A 20,050-nucleotide genomic window follows, 5' to 3' on the forward strand; every position below is an offset into this window, starting at 1 on the left:
GAAAAAGACTACTTCGATCTTTAATTGTCGAAATCTAAGAAAAAAAAAAAAACTGATTCAATACAGTCAAAGTCGATAAAAAGTTTATTTTTGTTTACGTAAACAAATAATGACCACGCGTTTAAAATTTATCTCTAAATATTAATTTAGATTTATTTTATATTTAAGATTTGTTTTAAACTATGAAATATCAAAATAAATGTATTATTGTTTAAATATTAATATATTATACTATTTTGAAGTATCTATATATGTATATATATATAAGAATAAAGCAAAATAATTTTTTGTGGAAGTTTTTCTTTTTTTTTTTTTTTTTTTTTATTATTGTGAAACATCTTGTATACGTACCATTTTTTTGATGAGTTCGTGATTAATTATAAAACTTATAAAAGGTAAAGTTATTTTTTATTTTTGCTCAAAAAGTCACATACAAGTTAATTGTAACTGTACCATTTAGCAACAAGAGACTGTAGCATTTGATTATTACTGTATACGTTAATTATTTAAAAATATGCCCTAAGTCAAATAATGTAATACATTTGAAAACATTTAAAATCATTAACAAACTACTTTTGACTTTTTGGATTATTCACATGTTACAATGTAACATTAGCAACATTCTAATAACGATTGTCTATATAGTAACTCATATAATTATGTTATTTAATATATTAATATACAACGTATACATTCGAAAGCTAAATAAAATCATAGAACGTAATGTATATGTTACACGCAATAATAAAAGAAGCAGGACATTTCTAATGTTTATATACTTTTTTTTTTTTTTTTTGACAATGAATTACTTTCGTACAACGAATCATGTACAAGAAAGTTTAAGTTAATGAAATATCAGAATTTTTTTTTTTAACAAATAATTGATTATAATTCCTTTCAGGGACACGTAATAATTTTTATATATTAAAGGTAAATTTATATATATATATATATATATATGTGATTATGGCCGTAATATATGCTTTTGCTTCAATGTAATAACAATAACAAATAGCAAATATTAGTGTACATTCAATAAGGTATATATATATATAAGACTGAAATAAATGTGTCAGTAATAATTAATTTTACATTGGTTTAATGATTTTATTTGTATTACTTTTTTTAACGCAGCTTATTGTGTATGAAATTAGGTTAAGTGTTCAATGATAGGAACCTGCATATTCCGTTCCAGAGAATAAATAACATTCATCTCAATGAACTTATTTAGATTATTTCACTTTTCAGCCTTTAAAGACTTTTAGTATTATCTACTCAAAATTGTAGTTGCACGTTTCTCGTTTCTTGGAAATTTATGTTCCATCGTCACTATCATTATCATCATTATCATTATCATCATCATTATTATCATCCATTATTACCATCATTTAATAGATTAATTCTCTTATGTGAGATTTTTTTACACAAATTACTTTCTACTTAATCACTACTATAACGAATATAATAATAGTTTTTCATTTTATAATGTATTACAGACGAAAGACATCAACAATTAATTTTGTCTAAATAAAGAAAAAAAATTTATATTGGAAAATGCGCATTCCATGTAATTATAAACAATGTTCATATGAATAATGTACAATTGATTGTATACTTGATAGCTATACATTCTGCAGGAAATGATTGCTTAGGTTTTGTAATTCAAAAGAATTCTTCTCTTTTGAATAGAACTATTTCCACAGAATTATATCTTACATTAAAATATTGTGATTCGTATAGATTACAGATTCAATCAATCAATAAGTTTACTTTCATATGAGAAAGGAATGATTGTTAATAATAAATTACGTTTTATCATATGATATATACACTTTGGCGAAAATACACTGTTTTAAAGGTATAGCAAATTATACCATAGATATTACAACAAAGCTGAAAACTAGCTAACTTCTGATCTAACTAAAATTATAATTTCTTGTAATTAGATTCTAGAACCTTGGTTTTAGGCAACACTATATGATTCCATATGGAATACATTTCATTTTTTCATATTGTGAACTATTTTCTATAACACATATTAATTTGTTAAAACACTGTGCCACACTATCAACATGTGTGCGTATATTGCAAAATTATAAATTTGTGTATATATATGTATATATATATATATACACACATGTATATATATATATGTATATATATATATATATATATATATATATATTATACTTAGGGATTATATTTTTATGGAACTTTCTGAAGAAATCATTTCTCAATACTAACACAATGTCTCTAAAGATCAGACTGTTATTTTTTAATACATATATTTTATATAGCTGCATTTTTGATACAGCATTCCCAATTCACTTGCATATATCAGGTCATATGAACAGAGGTGTAATATATTGGCAATGATATATGTTGCTAACTCAAATAGAGATATATTGCCCGCGTGTGTAATATAAGATAACATATGCAGTTATCTTTAATGGTCCACTCTATTCCTCATAAAGCATAAACAAATTTTGCATAGTTTTACCTATTTGTGAAGCACAAGTTTTTAATGTAAATTTTTTAATATAATGTGTGAACAACGCAGTCACGCTCTGGCAACTGACGGACTTTCATTGAACCATCTGCTCCACATGAAAATAAACGTCCTGCTGAGTCTACGTGTAATTGTGTAACACCCTGAAATAAAACATATAAATATCGTTCTTTATAATAAATTTTTTAAAACAATTTACAATATACCTGTCCAATGTTTTTGAAGAAACTAGATCGAGGATGTTCTGCAGGAAAAGAGTGTAGAAGACAATGGACGGTTAATCCCCATATCTATAATAATAATCAATTGTACATATTTATATTCAGTTTTATTATATAAACTGAATCACATATTAAGTTTAATTTGTTTACTTTAATATCTCCATCTCCAGCACCGCTAACAAAGAATTCCTCATGTGGATCCAAAGCTAAACATTTTATAGCAGATTCATGTGCTTGGAATCTATGACGTTGTTGTCTTTGTCGTACATCGAATATATTGATATCTCCTTTTTTACCACCACTTATCAATAATTGATGTTGTGGTGCCAATACAAGAGAACTAGCTCCTTGCTCGTGACACGTAAAACCTAATAAGTTAAATAATTAATGAAAGAATGCATATACCTATTCAATAAAATTGTTGTTTATATACCTTGTATGAGAGATTTATTTTGTGGTAGTAATGTATCCCAAAGCGCAACATTGCGTCCTTCGGAACCATGACCTGCGGTAGCTATGAGACTGCATGCTCCAAGAAAGACGAAATCAGCTGTTACTTTACTATGGCACTGATAATTCTAAATAGAAAGTACAATTTTGAGATTAATATAACACAATCGATTTATCGCTTAATTATATTAATATTTTCATCAAAGAAACTTACAAAAAATGGACGTGCTGTTCCTTCTCTACAAGCCACTTGGAATAAACTTAAGTGTCCATCGGAGTCAGCCACTCCGAATTTGTTACCATGTTGAGAAAAACGTACACGAGTAACTTTAGCAAATGTACCTGGTGGTCTTGGTGTTGCAACAGCTGTTTGATGACCCCATTCCCATAACGAGACTGATCCATCTTGCGATCCAGTTAAGTCTAAAATCAATAATATATAAATTGTTAATGAATATTTTTTACTAATCATAAAATCTATAATGCAATCATTTATTATAAAATACTTACACAGTGGTAAAAGTGGATGAGACGAAATCCTTCTGATACCATCGATTTTATGCTTCAAAATCTGTTGTAATAAAATAAAATAATGTTAAACAAGTGCATATATTAATTATAAAAAATACACAATTTATATTCGTAAATAAATATAACAACGCAGTAATGCTTAGCAAAAATGAATATAACAGATAGTTCCTTATTTCAATGCAAAAAAATATAGCAATTATTTGTTCATTAAATTACTTGATCTATGTAGAACATGCTTGAAACTTTTTCAGATAATATGCAATACATAGCAAAATGTAAAGTACGGTAAATTAAAAATTTAATGAGTTGTTTTTTCTTTGAACATTATTTAAACTGAATATTTTGTGTGTTTTGTATGTATGTACGTTTTATACATTGATATTTATTGTAATATTTAAAAAAAAAATTTGTTCTGATATGACACTAAAGTTTAATGTATGAATCTAATTGTGATCTAAACATGTGAAACAAATATGAATGCGGCATCAGTTTAACACGTTTTATACAGAATCTATGTTGATAACAAACATTTGTTCGTGTCGAGTTATACATATACAATGCTGCAACATGCAATGCACACTCATTTGCAGCATATATTTAATTAGAGTTTATATACTTTATACAAAAGCCATGAATTTGTTTAGATAGCTAATTAATGATATCTATGCTCCAAGCTCCATCAACTGAATATCACTATCATTACAGTTGAACTTTGTACATGAAATATATTTTTTACATACTGTGATATCAAGAAAAAATAAATAAAATTAATGTCCTATACATAACTAGAATTCGTAAATTACTATACATATTTCTAAAATCATGCTTTAACAGGATATTACAAATATCATTTCATCACTTTAAAAATTGTGCTCAACATCTAATCTGTGATATTCACAAAACACAATGATCAAATGTTAATATAATCATGCCTTACCATTGAACTATGAAATTCAATGTAATTTCTTTATATCTGGTTTGTAAAATCAATAATTCTATATAAATCTCATTTAAAATTTTTTATAAGAAATTACTTGTCTCTATGACAATGATATATATTTATTAAAATAATCTTTAAAAATATATATTTTGATCTATTCTCGAGATGTTACAAGCCAGAGCAGGCTGCATTAGCAGGCAAGAAATTGAACATGAAACTGGCACTAGGACAGGCTAGGGTCTGTTTGATCGTTATCTCACCGGCTGCAACAAGTGTTTGCTCCTATCAGCAACAAACTGACAGAAACGCAGGTCGTGGGAGCCAGGAAAAGCAGGCATCCCCTTCATCTGAGCGAGCGAATGAGCCACCAGGTCAGTGACGCAGACCAAGTTAGATGTTAGGCAAGCATTGAACAAGCAACATTGTCTCTGTCACCACTTGTGCTACCCCGACCCAATATGTCACATTCATGGCTCCCAAGGCTTGACTCGTAATTTTATTTTAATATTGGGATATTTTGAGAAAAACAAATATAGAAAAAAACTTAAAAATATAATGAACTTTTCATTTATATTATAACTCTTAAAAAAAAAGAAAGAAAAAAAAAAAGAAATAGTAGCAAAATATTTATTGATAGTTTCAATACATATGTTATATGGTTTGATTCAAATATTACATTTTTTTTTTGCAAAACTTAAATAAATACCTTTTAAAACGAGCAAGCCTTGCATATAGCCGTGCCCTAATTAATAAGGCACTGTGCAAATTAATTCTTGACATTCCATGCAATGGATAAAATAACTTATATGTTCTTTATTTTTCTTATTTATGACTCCACAATACTTAAATAATCGAGACAAAAAATACCATTTAAATACATGATCACGTAAAGTCAAAGTTATAATGTTACTTAATAAAAGATAATAATAGTATCACTTATGTGCTAAAATATTTGTGATACAAAGAATTTAATTGCGAATATGTGCATTGCATATGATAAGAGACAAATAAATAAAAAATAAAGCCACTATAAGTGCATTACAGAAATTTATATCTGCTTTATCAATATACTTGTACAATATAAATTAGCTAAGAGAAACTGCTTAATTTTTACTATTTATAAATTCAAGGAACAACCTGGATTAATAGTTTTGCATAAAAAATGAAATATTTGTATATATTTAAAAAAAAAATCTATCAATCTTAATAGTTTTTATTAGACTCAATATATATATATATATATATATATATATGGTCTAGTTTAAAATAATATCAACATTATTATTATTATTATTGTTACTACTATTTCTTTTTTTCTTTTTACTATCTGCAGCCATTGCAATTTACAAATTAACTGCATCCACCATTATATTCTGTTTTAAATATAAATTAATCTCTTAGTTTCTTAAAAAATTATGGTGCCAGTAAAAGTAGACTTATTTGTTATAGAGGATACAAACATTAATTGATTTATATACATTAACACAGATGCAAAGGAGCACAACATTTTTCAATCGATTGATATTCAGTTTTGGTATCTTTGAGTTTATATATTTAATATTTGTTATATTATATTAGCATAAATGCTGTTTCTCTTAAACATAAAATCATATACATATTAAAATATTTGAAAAAATCAGAAGAAAATCTCATTAGAATTTTGATTATATGAAGAAAATAATAGACAACAATGCAAACAGATTTGAAAATGTTAAACAAATAGGCACTAAATGTTATAAACACTGGGAAGATAAAAAAAAAGAAAAACTTTAGTGTCCTGTACAACACAGAATATCAGAATAATATTAGTATAACGTAAAAACAAAAAAATAATAATACGAAGATGATTATTTGAAAACATAGAAATCAGATTACTGTGACAACATATACAATTTATACAATATAAATGTCAACTCACCACACTAGCACCTCGGCCACTCTGGCTCGCTATACCTGACTGAGGTTGAGGACTATTTGATTGTGGACTTTGTGCAAGTAATGGACGATCAGCTGCTGTCTGTAAATAATCAAATACCTCACATATATATATATTTTATCTAAGATAATAAATAATGAATCTTTATTGAATTTATACCTGTATAACTAAGAAGCTAGTTGGTTGTACGGATTCTGCATCCTGTTGTTTACTTAAATTAATTATATCGAATTCACATTCATCTTCTAGCCACGATGGAAGTTCTAAGAGTAATGATATATTCATTTCCTGAACTTCACGAGGGGTGGCTAAAGCCATTAATCCTCCATTCACCTGGTCAAACAAATTAATTAATTATAATGTTGTCATAGTAATAAATAAATTAAAACAAACCTGATTTAGGCAAAATGCACTAATACTATCTTGCTCCTTGTGAATAATTCTGACAGGCTCAGCTACGCTTGTTGTACCACTGTCGCTTCCTCCTTTATCCTCTCCTCGATTTAAATTATCAATAGCTGTTTGATTACTATCGAGTATAGATGATAACGATCTCCTTTTTCCAAACACTGCTCTTATAAATATATCTTGAACCAATTCTTGTCTAACTAAGTAGCACCATAAACGATTTGCAGGAGCTGCGGATGCCATGCGGGTACTAATATGGCGAAAGGATTATTCATTTTAAACGGATAGATAATTAATAATACAATTTATTTTTTAATTTAATTTTACTTACTTAAAAGGCGTGTTTCCTTTTTCTAATAATGCACGATACTTATGAATAGCTGGTTTTCCAGGTGTGGGCGCTGGATCTGGTGTACAACCTGGTATATAATTTATAGGAGCCGGTCCTTTTGACTCTAATTCCTCCCTTAAAGTTTCCTGCCATTGTGCTACAATACCTAATGTGCCATGAATTAATGGACTACTCACAGGTAATTCTGTAACAAAAATATCAATTTTAAGTTAATACAAAATCGCGAATTACAATGTATATTAAATAAAATTACCTTGCATTTCTATGCCTGCAACGTTTAAGAAATCTTGCAATTGCTTTTGCAATATTTTAACAATTGCTAATCTCATGATACACCAGCTATGAGAATTTGGATTAGAATGTTCTATGTTGTCCTTTGGTTTAATCTTTGGCTTCGAATTCGTATCAAACACGTCTTCCTCATCTTCAGAAGAATCTAAGTCCGATACAGCAGAGTCTGACGAATCGTAGTCAATTTCATCGGCATATTCACTCTCTATACGTGGCTAATGAAATACAATTGATATAAATAATTTGTATTTAAGATATATATATATATATATATATATATATATATATATATATATATATAGTTTTAATAAATTAAGTAATGTATTACCTTCATCAGGAAATAGGAAACCATGCTCATCTGGGGTGAAACAAATTGTTCTCTGTACGTTGGTTTGTCTTCCTTCATATTTGGTTGTTGTCCTGTGAATTGTCCTAACAATTTCATATTTAATTTCATACGTTGTTTAGTCAGTGATGTCATAGTATTCCACATGGCACTAGTAGTACTTTGACTTTCATTCGAAATCTCTGCTTTCTCGATAGCATTTGTATTAGCACTCTGTAATATTTATACAGAATAATTGAAATTTATACATACAGGTTGAAAATATAATGATATAAAAATATTAAGATATATGCTAACCTGACTACTCGTGCTTGCTACTCGCAATAATTTTTTAACACCACCTCCAAAAAGACAAGACCAAGTACTATTGTCAAAACATTGACCAACAAGTCTATATAAGATATGGCTATCACAGCTTGATAAGGCATAAACGAATAAACTCATATACGTTGCTACAAAAGTTTCACAAAGAAGAATGTTTAATTTTGGTGTATCTTCATCTTTTTCGCGTGCCAATAAAGCACGTAAATTTGTAACGCCGGGCCACTTAGAGGGTGAGGTAGTTATGCATACTCCATCGTCCGTTGAATATCGTCGATGATAACGATTTGAAGCAACTAAATGACCACCAGAAAATGTTTCTATTTCTGCTACTACCGGGAAGCTGGAAAAAAAATTAAGTATTATAAAAATATTTATAGGTATGTCATTATTTAATAAAGATCATGTTACCTATCTGGTTGATGATGTTTCATAACAAAAGTATCGGAATCGCATAAAGATTGATAAATACAAGCACTAAGTGCAACTGCTAAATCTCTCATTATAAATACTTCACGGCAATATGTATTTCTATTAGGCATTGGAGGATTTCGTAATTCTACTAATGTTTGTAACATATCATGTGCTAAAGACTAAACATAAAGAATAAAATTATCATTATTTTCTTATCATTTTAAAATCGAATATCCTGTTATCATTTTTTTACTACGAACCTGTAAATGTCTGACAGGATCAGCAACTACTGTTTTATTACAAGCAACACTCGCGCTTAACAAAGGAAGAGTTGTCGGGAAAGGAAGTGGACTAAGTAATTGCTGTTGAGTTTTCTCCTGTTGTAATTCTTGTAAAAGAAGTACTAATTCCATCCTCACGGATGCTAAACCACCACCGGATGCTCCGTGAAGAGAACAATACGATAATAATGTTCTTAACAATGTTTCATTAGCTAAAATATATAATTAAATATATTTTCTTTTTTTTTTTTGTTCATATTCTCTTAAATATTTGAATTTATATTTTATACAATTTAACTGTATTACATTACCTTTCAACCATTTCTTCCTTTTGGCAGCTCTTTGTACTTTAGCTTCAAAATCTAATTTTTCTGCAACTAATATTTCATGCAGTGTTGGTTGTTCTCCAGCCCTACATGGAGGTACATCATCTACCATTCCACCTTCATCTAAAATTGATTTTACAATATAGTACATATTGAAATTTATTTTGTTTTGACGTGTAAAATAAAATTTCTTATATAATTACATTCTGAAGTATTATTCGCATCTCCATCCGTATTGACACTATAATTACAAAGTTGTCTCAAAGCATCTACTTCTCGTTCCAGCCAAACATACAATTGATACCTAAGTTGCCCTCCATCCACTTCAAAACCAGTAGCTAATGTTGATAATTCTTCCATGAGAATTTTTAAACAAGCAACAAATTTTAATTGTTGTGCCATAATGTCTAACTGCCCAGATGATTTTGCAAGTTCTTCTAAAATATTAAATATTTTTATTGTCTTATTAATTCCTAATAAATATTTAATGTTATTAATTAAAAAATTATAACGAAAAAGAAAAAAAATATTCGTACCTTCTTTGTCTAATTTATTAACAATGCCATTTTGATTTCCATCCAGTTTCATGCTTAATGGAGGACTATCACCATCTTCGTTATCGGCATTATCATCGTCCCAGTTCAACACTAATTCTTCAGTTTCTCGCACAATAGGTTGCGACCAATTGGTAACTCCCCAATCAATAGAAGCAATCGATTCTAACGAAAAATGTTTAACTTTATATTTTGTTATTATAAATGTATAATTAATTTATACCTTGAGTGTCAGAAGTTTTTTTAATTTCTGCACCCCAAACAATAATCCCTGTATCTATTTGTACATCTTGTGTCCTGGATTTGGTTGGACTATTCAAGAGACCTAAATAATGAGCATTAATTATAGACTTTCATTCATTTTTTTTTTTTTTTTAATAATATTATTTATTATTATAGTATAAAACTTACTAGGTGAATTTTCACAATTTGTGTCCATAACTTTACTAGGTAATTTAGACAAAACCTCAAGAGCAAGAGCAGGACAGCCTGCTTTAAAATGAGCATGAGCAGTAGTGAAATATAATTGTCTTTCTAAGGGAGTAATACTGTCTTCTAACGTAAGATGTTTATCTGGTTGAGTTTTCACCTCTGTACCATAACTAAATCCTGATATAACTACAGAATGACCCTTCTTTTTATCTTGTGCAGTAGAAGCAATATACTGTCTAATTAATAATGGATGTGTACGTAAATAGACATAAAAATTGAAGACATTTGGATTTGCTGTAATATATGAAAAATAAGTTAGGAAAAGTATCGTCAAATTATAATTAATTATAAATATAAACAAAAATCACCTGTAGCACCCTCAGGTTTGTCAGATTCATCATTATATTGTGGATGCATAGTACCAACATTAGTTAAAAGTAAAGTATTGAGAGATCCTGAATGATCTTTAAGTATCCACAGTGCCATACTTCGTAGAAAAGGATCAGGATGACATTTGTTCATATCTTGATTTTGACCGTCTTTATCGCAACCTAAAATTTCCTCATAAAGCAATCTTCTCATATGTGGAGATGTTGTATCATCTTCGTAAAGTCTTGCAATAACCATTGCAAGTTGAATATCATTTAATTTGTCCAGGCATACATCAATGGCATCTTTTAATGCACCTGCTAATAAAAAGAATGCTGCAGCATGTTCAAATCTTTGCTTTCCAAGTAGAGCAAATGCATTTTTCAAGGCTGCTTTTCTCCATCTGTTTTCTGTAAAGTTATTTGCAAAAAAGGAGGTCATTCTGTCATCTTTTTTATTTCTAAATAATCCCCATACTAAATTCTTTTTCTTCATAGCTAAATAATAAATAGCGGCGTCCAAAGGATCTTGATTTTGTTGAAATGCTGCTTTAGCGATCTTATCGATACATCGTTTTAACACAATATTACTTCTAATCCACCAACCAACACCAAGTTCTTTTAATACAGACCATTTGGGCTGTCCTTTTGCATATGATGGAATTAATCCTAGCAATTCTTCTTCAGACTCGGAATGAAAAGCCCATACAAGGTTATTAGATGAAATACCTTGCTTCTGGAATTGTGCTCTTTGTGCCAATGGAAGACAACGTATTAAATAATTATAATGTTTCATAGCCAAAAGGAATCTGAGCCCACAGTCATCCAATGAATCCATAGAAACTGCTTCGCCATCGGGTATACCTGTTAAATTTTCCTTTGCAATTGCATTTTTAGCTGCATCTATTGCAAAACGTTCTGCAAAATCAACATTACATGTTGACACGGTATCAGCTAATGCAAGAAGATGCATTTGATCAAGACTAGATAGACCAGGTAAATGAGTATGAGTTAAAAGACGCGACAACATTCTACCCTGTCTGGGACCAAAATGAGATATTCCTTGTCTTTCTGGTACCGAAGCTCGTCTGTCCTTTTGATGTGAACAATCATAATCTTCATCTAACATATCATCTAATGAATCACCTTCTTCCAAATTACTATCAAATAATTCATTATAATCCTGTTTATCTTCATTTTGTTGAACAGCATTTGTTTCTTTATCTGCAATTAAGAGAGTCCAAAGTGGTAACGGTGATATAGAAGTGATTTCAGCATAATCTAAAGTAAGTTCTTCTGGTATTTGAGTCGTTGAACCTCTTGGTTCGAGTGGTGAAGTTGTACCAACGTAACTGACTGACATTGTCCTTGATCTAGACCATCCACCTCTTTGTTTAACCATATTTTCATCATCAACTCTCAAAGAACACGAACTTCCTATACATCTAACTAAATGCGATAGAATAGCTTTAACCCATCGAATTTTTCCAGAATTTAACAATTCCATTAACTGTTTTGGATGATATTGCGGTAATACAGGACAAGCTATCCTTGATGCTTCAAAAAGACCATAATCGGGCATGTAATCGAAACTAACATTCTCATTTTGTATCCCACGTTTTTTCTTAGCATCGAGCATCGTTAAATTAATACTACTAACGCGTGATAAATGTGGCATAGATGATACATTAGCCAATCTTCGTTGCGACGTTTCTTGAGCTAAGGTTCTTAAATCTTCGTCTCTTAGATTTCTACTTGCTTGAAATTCATCTGATTCCTGATGTTGTAGATTTGAATGGAAACAATCTTTCTTTGGACTTGGTTTCCATTGTGAATAAACATGCATCTCTGAATCCATACCAACAACTAAAATACCATCTCTTACCCATGATATTTGCATAGGTAAAGGTGGCAATCCATCGGCTGTAGTTAATTCAATCTTTCTTAATTTCATCCATCGAATTTCATCTACAAACTGTGGTTGTGCTAGTGATGAAGTTTTTCTTAATATTGGTCTGTTACTACTTTGAGATTCTTTCATTGCTTTCATATTTGCTTGTGCAAGGTCAGAGCAAACTGGTGTGAACAACATAATTTTGGATCCAACACCAACTGTTAATATATGAGAACCATCTTCTTTGGATACCCAATCCAATTGAACTAAATGTTTTTGCGTCAGTGGACACGTGTTACCATTTTCTATGATTGATTTTCGTAAAGATTGAAGAGTACTGAATGAAGGAACTGCCAGCAAACCTTAAATAGATGATATGATATGATATGAAAAGTATTTTTAAATTATAAAATAATTAATTATCGTATATATTTTACCAGCGTTAGATTTTGTACTTTCTCCATTTTCGCCGTTCCTTGGTGATCTTATGTCTTCGTGGCTAAGAGTTTGTAAAACTTGCGTAAGCCTTTGTTTTTTCTGTAAAAATCTACTATCATACAAATAGCTAAGATCTAAATGTTGATCTACTGGAATTCGAGGTAAATGAATATTCTTCAAATGAATTGTATCCTCTAAAATCCATTCACTGCCACCTGTACTTTCACATTCATATATTGCAACACAAAGGTTTACATATCTTGAATCAGGATCGCTTTTTGTAGGACGTGTAAATGATTTCCCATATTTATAAGCACAAGCAATACGACCACTATAAGCTGCACTAATATTTAATGGTTGACCTATAAAATGATACAAGAAAATATGAAAGATTTTTTCATATGTATAATTTGTACAAAAATTTGTGTTGTGATTAATAATATACCGGTAATATCAATTGTAGATTCTTGATCTTTTCTGACCATCTCCCATTCACACCATTCATAATCAAGTTTGTCTGGTATAGTTTTTGTAACTTTACATTTCCAAAAGCGTATGGTACTATCACTGCACGCTGTTACAATAATGTATGGTGCAAAACAAGCAGGATATATAGATGAACTACTTAAGTGTCCTGCTGCTGGTGCCGCATGTATTACCTATTTATAGAGAGAAAGACAAAGAAAAAGATAATAGATAATTGTATATATTCTATTAGACAAAATTAAGAATAAAAATAAAAACCTCCACTCCATCCGGTAATGGTAATTCTTGAGTGCAAACTTTCGTAGTTGTAATAAGAACATGACTATTATGTCGATGATGAAGGAAAGCTGTATCATATTCAGCTTGACTTTCACGTCTACTTCTATATCCATTTTGACTTGGTCTACGAGATCTTCTACCTTCTTGATGACTAGATCGTCCGGGTGTACCTTCCTCATCTTCATCTTGGACTAAATGAGAATCTGGGACATACATCATTGATCCTGATAATCCTGTAAGAATAAATACATTGTAAATAAGACACTGTTATAATATATTTTGCAATAAATGTGTAACACGTACCTGTTGTCTCAGGTTGTGATGCAATAACTAAACGCCACATATGTACTGTTGTTCCTTGTTGAGTTCTTTCTAAAACCACAATATAAAATGGTTCTTCAAAAATTGCTGATTGTTGAAGATCTACCATAGCATCCAATGTCGATTCCATTAGACCTAAATCATTACTTGAGGTATCTACTCCACATTGTTTTTCATCACTTCTTTCGCCAGTAATTAATTGCTCTTGGAATACATGAAGGAATTGAGTATTTTGCCAATCCTAAAATTTCAAATGTTATAATTATAAATACATTATTATAAAAATATACGTTTATTTTATTGCAATATAAATATAAAATTTTAAAAAATGAACAAAACTTACATGAGTAGCATCATCGATAGCATCTAATTGTATAATACATCCTGGTCTAGCTGTTGATTGTTGAGAAACTATTTTTATTCTATCATGTATAGAATGTCTAATACCATCATCAGATGAAATATCCGTGGAGAGACTGACCATTGAATCCTAAAAAAAAAGAAAAAAAAAAAAATAAATGAAATAATTAAAAATGATTTAACATTCTATTATATCAACTGTTAATATTGAAATAATTTGAATCGATTACAGACCATCATTCTGCTCCTTCTTTCACTAATAGATACTTCTGCTAACAAAGTTCTAGCATCAATGACAGCTTGATAAACTCTGAGACACTCCCCATCACTAGCAACAAAACAAGCACTAGGAGAATTAGATAAATTTCCTAATGTTGTGCTTGGTAATAATGTTGGAATCCAGGCAACGTTACTAAATGCAGAAATTTCTGGAGAATTAATTCGTGCTAATTCAGAAACTCCGCCACTTTTAGATAAAGGTCCTACAGCATCTACTCTCCAAAGAATTAATTCACTGCAGAAACCCTAATATATAAAAATATATAATCATTAACACACACACATACGTATATATATATACATATATATGTTAATGAAAATTAAAATTAAAAATTACATTTATACATATAGCCGATGGCATATCTTTTGATTTATTCACATCCTGCTTATGATCTACATGTTCTGTAGTATCTGCATTTTGAGAACAAGTATTAGAAAACTCAGGTATATTATGATGTGAAGTTGTTACCAACAATGGAAGAACAGGATGACAAGTAATGTCATTTACTCGGAAACGATGTCCAGAAGCTCTACATGCATGACCTATACTTAGCACCTAATATAAAAAAAAAAATGTGTTATAAAAAGTATTTTATTTTTATAAAAAAAAGGAGAGAGAGAGAAAGAGAAACTTACCTGAGAGAATTTCGTCTTATCAGCAAATGTAAGTTGCCAAAGATTTAATGTTCCATTAGAGTGTTTTGACACCATTGATACCATTGGGCTAGGATGAGTTAATAAATCATTAACTTGATTTAACTCTTGATTTTTTCCACTCTCTGCATTATTAACACCTGTGGAAGTTGTTTTATTTTGACCTTGATCAACATGTTGCACACTATTCAATAATTCTTGTCCTGCTCTTGAAGTTAATGTTGATTGTTCTTCATCTTGTTCAATAAGGCTTGGTAATGGTGTTGTTATTTCAGCAGCTTTAAAAATTTCTTAATGATTGATAAAATAGATAAGATACTACAAAGTGTAAATATTGTACATCCTTAATTAAAATCCATATTTTATAATTATTCAATTACTTACGATCTGTAGGTTTAGTTGAAGATTTTGCAACTTCTCGAATGTTTAGTAACGGTCCTCCAGTATTATGAGAATACATGGATACATTGTGGCTCATAGTAGATGCATCACCAAGAGGAAATGCATTTGGTATTCGTGTGGAAAATGAAATCTGTGCTTGTCTAAATGAACCAGGATGATATTCATCTAACCATTCAATATGCCATATCAAAAAGCTTCCATCTATAGGATGAATTGAGAAAAGCAAATCTGGATTATGATGCCAGTCTCTTAATAATGTTTCTATTTTTGTATCTAACGAATCTGGTGCATGATTCATTGAAGATGTTGCATCTGTTGCAATAGAATTTATAGATGTAGTATTGCTGTAATATAAGTTTAAAAAAAGTAATTTAATACATTCTTATAATAAAATTATAACATTGTATGATATAAAAAATCATTGTATCATACCTAAGACTTTGATGAGAATGTGCACTATGAGCCAAGCTATGATGAGAGGAAGTAGTATGTGTAGTATGGTGTTCATCACTGCTATGATCTTCCTGACTGGCAGATCGTCCACCAACACCTTGCTTCTGTGCACTTTGCGATCGATTTCCTTTTTCTGCATAGAGCATATAACAGGATAAGATGCTTCCTAATAAACACATTCACTAACGAAAAACTATATTGCATGCAAGGAATTCTTATTAATTCTATTACAGAAATATCAAAATTATGCCTTAATACATATATTTATAAAACTATATACAAATTCATATGTAATATATTTCTGTAATTCAAGTTGTATTATGGACAATATATTAATTATGAAAAAAGTGATAAAAAATTAAAAAATTATTAAGTCAAATATATATATATACATATATATATAAAAGAAAAAGCTATATAACTTACTTAATGTATATTCATCCTCTGAATCATGATCTATATGATCAACTTCTTGTTGTTGCAATCCCTCTTCCTTTTCTACTACCTTTCGTGTAAGCTCTTGTAAAATACTTTCAGCTTGCATAGTAAAATGCATTTCTTTGTTATTAAGCCAATGCAAAATGAAATTTGGTTCTCTTTCAGGATCTCCAGTTATTAAACTTGGTACTAATGGAATATCTATAACATGAATATATATTGCAAATTATATCAAAGTAATATTATCTTCATGTTTTAAATATTTAATATTTTATAATACCAGTCTCTGCATTAATGCTAGCTGCTAAGTGGAAGTGCATGCCTGGATAGTGGCCAGAACTTTGATAATTATTATGAAAGTCATGCACAGAATACGTTGAAGGTAAAGTTGGCAAAGTAGGTGCCGCATGGCCTGCTTGATGTTGTTGTTTAGCATGGCGACGAATATGAAAACATGTTCTAATTTTTCATGAAAAATAACACCAATAAAAAACAAATTGTATTAAGAAAATATTATTCAACCATGTAATTTTAATGTTTAAACATTATATTATTAATATAAGAATATGTTCTACATACTTCATATGTTTCAGTCGTTGCATAAATCTATGTTTATGCATATTATGATGGCGATGTTTCCCATGATGTCCATGTCTATCAGAACCTTCGAACTGACTCATATTAGCCAAACCTTCTATTTCAGGTGGTATGGTTTCTGTCCACACTCGACAAATGTTATCCCGGCATGAAGTTACCAACATGTTAGATACTGAGCCTCTAATTATTAAAAAAAATTTTAATTAAAGTTCAATACCGATAGACATAGATTCAGATAGATTTTTATTAAATTTTATTTATCTTATAATAGTATACATACTTGGGCATATATTTGCTTGTTTTTCTCCATGATAAATGAGTTACAGCACGTGGATGTGCTACGTATACGAAACTGTAACTATCACTTGATAATGTTTGAGAAAAATTTGATTGATCTACACTTCGCAATGGAAAAACTAAATGTAAAAATAAATGTTGTTTGGATTACTTGACATATATACATTATTATTTTAGAATCAGATACTAACTTTGTTTATTTTCAAACCAAATTTTGACTAATCTGTCATTCATCCCTGTTGTTGCGAATAAAGTTCCATCTGGGCTAAATCTCATAAGATGTACTGGTGTAGCTGTACGGCATTTCCATACACAATTCCATGCACCTGGATCATTAGCATTATTAGAATCCCCAGGTCCAGGACTTTCAGCTTCACCTCCAATAGAGAATGTCACTGCTCCAGCTATAGCAAAGTATATGTTTATATAAGTTTCCATAAACCTTTTATATAGTTTTATATTACTAAACTATACTTAAAAAAATATACAATATATTTAATCATAATATCCTTTATATGTTCAATATCAGTTTGATGGTTATAATATGTAGCATATAAAGCATTGACATTGATGATATAATGTATCAAAGGTTACAGTAATTCATGCTGGATTATTGTTACTCAAAATGCTAAATAATATAAAAAAATTGATGCTTCTAGCTCTTATTAAATTAATTTAACTAAATGTTTTATTACATGAAATTATTGCTACAAAATAATATATAAACTAATACAAAATAACTGTACAGACTAGCATATGTAATAATTTTACAATAACTAATATATAAATGTAAATTAAAAATATTATCATGATCATTATTCAAGCAAGAAAATAATCTCATGTAAATGAAATAATTGAATTGAATTAGCTAATATCTAAAAATTAATTATAGATAATAATTTATAATAAAGACATATTCTCAAAGCTTTTCAACAATGCAATATTTTCACATGCAAACACTAATGTTCATTCTCAAAACGAATGAACTCACGATCTTGGGAAGAGTGTGTGGTAACATTTTGATCATTTCCACTCATAGTATTTTCTTCCGACTGTAACGCTTTTGCCTTTGTAGCTGTACATAATATTTTTATATCAATAAATAAAACTAAAGAGTTATTGTATAACCAGAATTCTAATATGTTTACATTTTTTCCTAATTTTGTCATTGTGTATATATATATATATATACACATTAAACTTACTATGCTCTTCTTGAAATGGCATAATATTTTGATGCCATAATTGCAAAAGTTCGCCACCTGTCAATAGCCTCGTTCCTTCTAAATTCCATGATAAAGAACTGATATTAGATTCTGTTTGTAAACTTCCTGTTTGAACCCAACGATATTCCAATTGCTAAAAAAAATTACAGATAAAAGATTTTATAATCTTATACTATATCAGTAATCATATAATATCAATTACAGAGATAACTTAAATGTCATAAAAAAAAAAATAAATACACACATGTGAACAAGTGCTATGTATCAATGGCGTTGGCTCAAATATGCAGACTTGATTTTCATAAGCTGCAGCAATTTTTCCTGTATCCGTACTACAGTCCAAACAACTAATCCTAATATAGTTGTGTACAGCTCCTGGTATAATTTGTACACGCTCAAAATTGTTAGCCAAAATGACAATGTTGCAACCAGCAGCGTATGCCTGAATTTAATAGAAAATATCATATAAATTGATATTTCTATATCCAAAATGCATATATTATATTTATAAATTTATTATATAAAATATCGAAAAATGTTCAAGAATGTGGGATAGAGCAAAGTATAATATTTATGGATAACGCTATTCAATTGTCATCATATCATAAAAATTGTACAATATCGAATAATTGACTTATTCCGAATGCACACGGGAAATAAATCCATAACAAAAGTGTCTTTAATCAGCTGACTCTCATATACGTTAAGTCAAATTCATTTTTTTCTCTTCAATATCACGATGTAAGATTGTTATCTCTACAAGGACGATATCATAAAGATCGTATAATATATACACATACGTTCGTCGGAGAAAAAAAAAATGAATCTAAAGGAAATAAAGTAATAAACTTACCGTGAAAGATATTCCCTCGACAGAACCGACAGCGTAGCAGCGGTCGCCTGCATTGCAGGCTCCGCTTAATATTTGATGACAATTCATTTTGTGATCGTTAAGATCAGATCATTTTTAAACACGAATTTAATTTCTAACCAATATAAGTATCACGCACGAGTTAATCAACTACCAACTTGTCCTCTCGCAATCCCGAAGGGACACGTAAAATTGACGTGACACAGTAATCCAGCCGCGAAGGTGCGGCCATCTTTAAATGGATATCTATCACTATATTTCTCCCTTTCTTCCTCAAATAAATTTAGTCATAAAAAAGAATAATCTCTAGATGCAACTCCTTCTTAAGATTGTAACATGAAACTTCTGCGCAAATAATTATTATCATTTTAGGTC

General features: G+C 29.6%; 1 protein-coding gene across 5 annotated transcripts; it reads right to left on the bottom strand.

The window, feature by feature from the left end:
• Positions 1 to 391: 391 nt before the first annotated feature.
• LOC124431665 (dmX-like protein 2) lies at positions 392 to 19,896 on the bottom strand. Of its 5 annotated transcripts, none has more exons than XM_046979845.1 (41): positions 19,658 to 19,896; positions 19,049 to 19,246; positions 18,784 to 18,937; positions 18,570 to 18,653; positions 17,770 to 17,982; positions 17,562 to 17,697; positions 17,264 to 17,461; positions 16,965 to 17,143; positions 16,673 to 16,885; positions 16,226 to 16,379; positions 15,776 to 16,137; positions 15,374 to 15,681; positions 15,075 to 15,293; positions 14,693 to 14,983; positions 14,442 to 14,588; positions 14,081 to 14,339; positions 13,757 to 14,010; positions 13,458 to 13,671; positions 13,012 to 13,374; positions 10,681 to 12,936; positions 10,292 to 10,606; positions 10,104 to 10,205; positions 9,863 to 10,045; positions 9,530 to 9,760; positions 9,312 to 9,449; positions 8,980 to 9,212; positions 8,717 to 8,898; positions 8,282 to 8,648; positions 7,967 to 8,197; positions 7,601 to 7,853; positions 7,327 to 7,531; positions 6,981 to 7,245; positions 6,747 to 6,920; positions 6,570 to 6,668; positions 4,912 to 4,998; positions 3,691 to 3,751; positions 3,395 to 3,603; positions 3,164 to 3,308; positions 2,881 to 3,098; positions 2,716 to 2,799; positions 392 to 2,652 (listed from the first exon to the last, which is right to left on the bottom strand). In XM_046979845.1, the coding sequence occupies exons 1-41, from the start codon at positions 19,742 to 19,744 to the stop codon at positions 2,536 to 2,538; spliced, it is 10,188 nt and encodes a 3,395-aa protein (XP_046835801.1). In that variant the 5' UTR covers positions 19,745 to 19,896; the 3' UTR covers positions 392 to 2,535. The 5 variants fall into 5 exon arrangements, with proteins under 5 accessions (XP_046835801.1, XP_046835808.1, XP_046835795.1 ...); XM_046979852.1 differs by having other exon boundaries at positions 9,530 to 9,763; positions 15,374 to 15,669; positions 19,658 to 19,895; XM_046979839.1 differs by having other exon boundaries at positions 9,530 to 9,763; positions 19,658 to 19,895.
• Between the last annotated feature and the right edge of the window lie 154 nt (positions 19,897 to 20,050).

The sequence above is a fragment of the Vespa crabro genome, chromosome 1 (genome assembly GCF_910589235.1).
Source record: "Vespa crabro chromosome 1, iyVesCrab1.2, whole genome shotgun sequence".
NCBI classification, from domain to species: Eukaryota; Metazoa; Arthropoda; class Insecta; order Hymenoptera; family Vespidae; genus Vespa; species Vespa crabro.

Excerpts from the sequence above, each read along its gene's own strand:
- LOC124431665 (XM_046979839.1), bottom strand. The coding sequence starts at position 19,744 with ATGAATTGTCATCAAATATTAAGCGGAGCCTGCAATGCAGGCGACCGC. Across the intron at positions 8,198-8,281 it reads TAGCAAGCACGAGTAGTCAG|AGTGCTAATACAAATGCTAT; the intron begins GTTAGCATATAT and ends TAAATATTACAG. Across the intron at positions 4,999-6,569 it reads GTGGCCGAGGTGCTAGTGTG|ATGAAGGGGATGCCTGCTTT; the intron begins GTGAGTTGACAT and ends TCGCTCGCTCAG.